This window comes from Oreochromis aureus, linkage group 12 (genome assembly GCF_013358895.1).
Source record: "Oreochromis aureus strain Israel breed Guangdong linkage group 12, ZZ_aureus, whole genome shotgun sequence".
NCBI lineage: Eukaryota > Metazoa > Chordata > Actinopteri > Cichliformes > Cichlidae > Oreochromis > Oreochromis aureus.
This window is the reverse complement of record NC_052953.1, coordinates 12,268,016-12,274,015: the sequence shown is the minus strand read 5'-3', so window position 1 is coordinate 12,274,015 and position 6,000 is coordinate 12,268,016. Positions and strand designations below refer to the sequence as shown.

The 6,000-nt window shown below is 43.1% G+C and overlaps 1 protein-coding gene across 3 annotated transcripts in view; it reads left to right on the top strand.

Moving 5' to 3' along the window:
* The first annotated feature begins 244 nt into the window (after positions 1-244).
* The window catches only part of cltcl1 (clathrin, heavy chain-like 1), a 29,919-nt gene continuing 24,163 nt past the window's right edge, over positions 245-6,000 (top strand). For all 3 annotated transcript variants that reach the window (XM_031728008.2, XM_039620301.1, XM_031728006.2), the window contains exon 1: positions 245-672. In XM_031728008.2, coding sequence (XP_031583868.1) covers positions 631-672 — 42 coding nt within the window. In that variant the 5' untranslated portion in view covers positions 245-630. The remainder of the gene's footprint in view (positions 673-6,000) is intronic.

Sequence of the window (6,000 nt, the reverse complement as noted above, 5' to 3'; positions counted from 1 at the left end):
GTAAAAAGCTGCTTGGAAAAAGCACGATTTGAAAGGTCGGGAGTCCTCTGATCATCCATTCAGAAGCACATTTTATAGAAAGATGACTGCATGTGTGTGATTGTGTGGTAATTATGCAAAGGTGGGGCGCATGTCACGAGCCCTGATTTCGAAGTTGGTGGAAAGGAAGGGGGAAGGGGCTGCGGCGGAGGGGTACAAAATGCGCGTTCAACTGAATTCATTGACAGCTCAGGGAAAACAATAATAATAAAAAAAAAAAAATCCAAGGGTGGGGCGTCACATGTGAAGTAATCCGTTTCAATAAGTAAGCTCGGGCTTTTAAGACTGCCCATATCCTTACAAGGCTCAGGGAGGAGATGGTTTGACTCAGTAGTAGTTGAAGTGGACTAGTTTTCTTAGCGGAGGTGCGGAGTTTTTGATTCAGGACTGGTGTAAGGGGGGCTACTGAATGGGAGCAGTCACTTGATTCGTGTGATACCAACGCAAGCCACCCAGACTACCTACTACTGCCCATCAGTTTGACTTTTGGGGCGTTTAGGGCACACAAAGAAGAACACCACCTTTATCCTCTTGTTGTCCCCTTCCCCTTTCCTTCCTCACGGACTCTTCGGGCAGAGAAACCCTCCAGAAATGGCTCAGATACTGCCGATACGATTTCAGGAGCATCTGCAGGTAAGCAGACATACAAAAAGCCCCAAATTTCATTCCAGCTCCTTTCTTTTTGCGCCACTCCTCGCCCTTGTGGGTCCGCACACACACAGCACATGTCGCATTTAAATGGAATCTGAAAAAGGGCTGCGGGGTGGTGCTCAATATAGCTACAGGCCTAGTTCTCTCCTGCCGGGCAGATGATGACTTGTAAAAATTGAACAGTCAGATCGTATACAGCCCCAATGCGGACCGGTACGTGTGCTTGTGTGTGTGCGCGTGTTTGTGTGTGTGTGTGTGTATTGGGGGATACGCCGCAGTTTTTCCCGTTTAAGTTATAAACGCCGCTGTCATTTTCACTGCGGTGTTTTGACACTTTGTGACAACTGAGCTCAGCTGTTCGTGGCTACGTTGTATCTGAGAAATGAATGGCACTTGTTCTCAATCTTTGTTGCTGCCATGTTGTTGTCATGTCCTGCAGCCAAATACTCCCAGTTTCAGGAGCAAAAATCCCAACCAGTGTCTGTCAAAATGCCCAGCTTTTGCACACAGCTGGGCGTAACTGATAAAAATCACCGTAATGTGTTTCATGTAACAACATGAAACTGTGCGCTTTATTTAGATCTTGTTCGTTGGATGTAGGTGTACAGGGGAATGTAAAGAGCAGTTATGTTTGGATTCACTCGGCAGTTGAATAAGTTCTGGAAACTGGCTCAATCAGTTGTAATGAAGCCTGTAAGACCAGAAACGCATCATTCGATCGATATCTTGCCATGACCAAAACGCAATATGACATCTAGTTCCATATTGCAGCGTCAATATCATATTGATTTAATGTGTCTCCAAACTCAAGCTGGTGATTATTTATTTTATTGTATTTTTTGCATCTTAGGGAGCATCTGTACAGCTTCAAAGCAATCTGCATCAATATATCAGAGGAACTCAAGCTCAATAGACCCTGATCATGGTGGAGAAAACACACGCGCACACACAACACAAATGCCCTTTTACAATCTGTGACAAGAAAAGAAAACAAGCAGCCAGTGATTTAGTCGTCTGTGAGGGAACAATTTGCACTATGGCCCCCTTTTTTTTCCACTGCTATGGACTTTTAATCGCTGTCCCGTAGCAGCCCCAGTGCTTGGTGTCTTGCAGCCAGAAGAGAAACTTTGTGACGCACCCCTCCACCTCCCCTGGTCTGTAGCCTGTTGTTATGGTAACAGCAGGCAGTGAAATGGCCTTTCACTAGAAAAAAATAAAAGCTCAGAGTCCCAACCCCCCTTCTCTCTCCCTCTGCTCCCTTCCTCTGGCCAGTAGCCCCACTTTCTCAGCCAAAGATCCTTTATCCACCAAAAAACTGCCAGCCAAAAGAGCCTGCAGCCTAGCAGGCTCCTCTCCTCACTGACAGGAGCGGTACACTGCTGCTCACTGATGGAGCACAGTGCAGTACCTGGCAATGTCTGGTTATTAGTCCAGATTGCTCACAACAGCACAGACCTTTCCCTTTATACATGTCTTAAGAAAATCAGGCCTTGAGACGGCGATAAGCAGCCCGCAGCTTTATGTTTCACCTCTACCGTGAAATCCCAGCTCTGCTACAGTCGTATCTCCCTGTGAGTCTAGGTGGCTCCAGCAGAGTGAAAAATGCTTGGAATTTGCAAACCCAGGACTTTGGGCCTCAAGTTGTTTAGCTTTTTTTTTTTTCTTTTCCTTGGCCTGGTATTTACAGCTCAGTGTCTGCAGTCTGGGCCGAGGTTCATGAGTGTAACATGGATTTAGATTTGTAATGAGGTACCAGCTTGTTGAGCTAGCACTTGCATAATATACAGAGTACAGCAAATGCCATAATATCCTGACTATTCCACTTAAAACTGTTGTTTAAATGGGCCGGATTATGCTTTTTCTCATCTTCTGTCATGCATATACTATTTAAATGCTGATAACATGGCACAAGTTTCAAAAGAGGTCTGCGAATGTGCAGCTCCACCCACCTACTGTTCAAACCTTCAACCAGATGACTGTTGAGATAAATGAGCATTAAAAAAATCACTTTAATGTTCCTCTGTTTAGTGCAGACATATAAGATGAAGGACTGGGGTTTCAGTAGTGTTAATGCCAGCTATAGATTACCTGCCTCACACTGTCACGAAGCTGTGGGGTAAATTCTCTTTACTCTGCTTTATGATTCTAGAACCATACTGTGCATGAGCATGGCAGAATCTGTCGTTAAATCAAAGCAGTAATTGGTGGATCAGAGTTGGGTTCTGTGGATTATGATGGAGACAAAAATGAGGGACTGAGAATGGTCTGGTGAATTATGAAGGCGAGAGTCATTTACAGCTTTTGTGGCTCTGCTGCTGGCTGTCGGTGCAGCAGCCTACGTACTGTAGCAGCTTGTGTAAGTGCAAAGATTTCCTGCAGCTCTGAAGTGCCTGAAAATTGTCCTGTCTAGCTGAGTCGGGAGTAGTGAACCTGCTGTATTTGTACTAATGAAATGACGCCACCATGTCAAACCACCGGATGTGTTTGATAGACAACTGAGGTAAGCAGGGCCCGTTTAAGCCTGGCAAATTGCATCAGGATGGGAAGCAGGATGACAGAACAGTCTAAGCGAGTCTAACAGGACACATCTGTGACCGCAGCAGTGGCTGGCAGGGACAAGGCTGAGCGTCTGTGTTCAGTCACCGGAATTCAATCATGAATGCATTGAAAGAGCAGTCATCCAACACATACAACACTCACATTGTGTCTTTCTGTAATTTCAAATGGGTCGTGAACTTTGAAATTTGGATTAACTACAAGTGCGGATTGTTCTACAAACCATACTAGAATCGGAGATAAATATCTGTGTGTTTATTCTGACTTGGAAGTTAGAATATTAATAGAATCCATTGCTACTTTAAGGTGTTCATGATCACCATAGCTATATACTTTAGGTTTATTTATATAGGGACAATTCACACTAACACTTTTCTCAAGGCACTTGAGAAAATTGAGAGAAAATCCCAACAATCTGATGATCCCACATGAGCAAGCACTTGGCGACTGCAGGAAGGAAGAACTCCCTGATAACAGGAAGAAACCCCGCGGTAGACCATGGGTTAAGAAGGGTGCGACTGGTTTTTGGGGGGGGGGGGACAAGAGGAGAGAAAGATGGAGAGACCAAGACAAAACACAAACTCTGATTTCTTAAAATAAAGGCTACGCGCTTTGCAAGCAAATTCCGCTTCCCCCCCCCCCCCCGCATTCTTCGATTTGTTTAAAAAAACAAACAAAAAAAAACTGCTTGTGTAATCTCTTCATGAGCCCAAAACCATCAGCTGCTGATTCAACGTGTCAGTGCCTCAGCAAGATGTCCACCCAGCCTATGACTCACCAAATACCGTCAATGCTGCTTCATCAGTGAAGATCTCCTGCCTTTTGTTACTGCGGTATTAACGTATTAATGCGTTGTTTTTATCGTCTCATGTGTGCAGCGAAGATTGCTTAGAGGAGTCTGCAGTGTATCACTGGTTAGTATTTAAATGGATCACTGGAGACAGCAGGTTGAAGCTGAAGTGGGATTTTAGTCTGGCATATTCAACTAAGAATCAGCTGGGGGAGTGTTCTTACAGCGAGCCAGTCTCTCCACCCTAAATCGTACTGTAAAATGCCAGAGGCCTGTGTTACTGGAACTAGAATCAACATACCTTCCTACCTCTTGGCCATTGTTCTTCATTTCTCGTAAGAGGCACATACATCACTCTGACTTCTCTTATTTACAATGGTTCGCGCCCTCTCTTCGTTGCCAACAGGATATTGGTCAGTGTCTTGAGCTCCTCCTTTCACTCCCAACCTTATCTTTTCCTCCGTTATCTTTATCGTAACTTCCCTCCCCTCTGCTTCCAGAGATGGTTTTGGCAGTCTTGAAGAGATGCAGCATATGGCTCCATTCCTCCCCCAGGGTTTTTCTGTGGCCTTTACAAGATGCCTTAAACAATGAAAATATTATTATTCTCATCCTTTATTATTTAATCATTGGGACAATAAACATTAAAAATGCCAACTGCATAATTCATTAATTCATTAATTCTTTGGCTAAAAGAAATTGTTTCACGGTTAAGCAGCACTTGAATATTGCTCTTTAGTGAAATATTTGTCTCTTTATCATAAACTGCAACATGCTTCAGTTAAAAGTTGATTCTGTAATGTTGTGAAAGGGGAATTAGCTCCATATTTTTATTCTTGGACTTTCCTTGGACATTGGCACAACCCCAAAGGTGATCCTTTGCATGAACCAAGCTGCTTTAACTCTGTTTCTCTACCTTTAAAGCAGCTTTCTTATGATTGGCTGTCCCAAACAGAATGTATCTGGCTGTGGTTTTTGTTTTTGGATATGGTTTGTGGCTAATAGAAAAGCATTTTCAACAAATGCGTTGCATTAACTGTTTAAGAATTAAAGCCATTTTCATACATAGTGCCCAGTTTTCAGAGGCTCAATTTGTGCCTGATTAAGTGAGGTCAGTTTCCTCATTATTAGATGACAAGTTAGGCAGACAAGTGTTGAACTTTCATTTAGTTGCTTTTCACTGGAACTTTTAATATGAAGTCCAAAGAGATGTTGATAAAACCAAAATGAGCCTATCAGAAACTGTTACGGCCCCTGGCCTTGGATGAAGTGAGGCTGCCTGCTTTATGCAAATTCGAGTGCAGCAACACGATTTGCTGCACAAAGTTTTAAACTTCAGGACAAATCAACAATCTGGTACATTCTTAAAAAGAATGAATGCACTGACCAGCTCAAGAATTTCACAACATCTAACAAAGTCATGAGAACTTTCTAGGAGATAGACGTATCATTGTTAAGATTTACAATCAAAAGGTGTCTTCATGAATGGAAATACAGGGTTTACAAAAGGGTGCAAAACACTGGTTACGCTTGAGAAAAGGAAAATGAAACCAAGATGAACTTGTACCAGAATGATGGGAAGAGAAAAGTATGGAGAATGAGGAGTCATACCTCATTTTCTATCAAACACGAGGATGGAGGCATTGTTATGGCATGGGCATGTATGGTTACCAGTGGAACTGGGTTACTAGATGATGTGTCTGCTGATAGAAACAGCAGGAGGAATTGTGAAATGTATAGGGATATACTCTCTGCTCACATTCAGCCAAATGCAGCAAAACTGATTGGATGATACTTTATGGTGCAGATGGATAATGACCTGAAGCATATTGCAAAAGCAACCCAAGAGTTTCTCAAGGCAAAGAAATATGAAATTCTTCTTCAGTGACCAAGTCAGTCGCCCGATCTCAACTCAGCAGAGCAGATTTTCAGTTGTTAAATACAAAACTGAACGTAGAAAGATC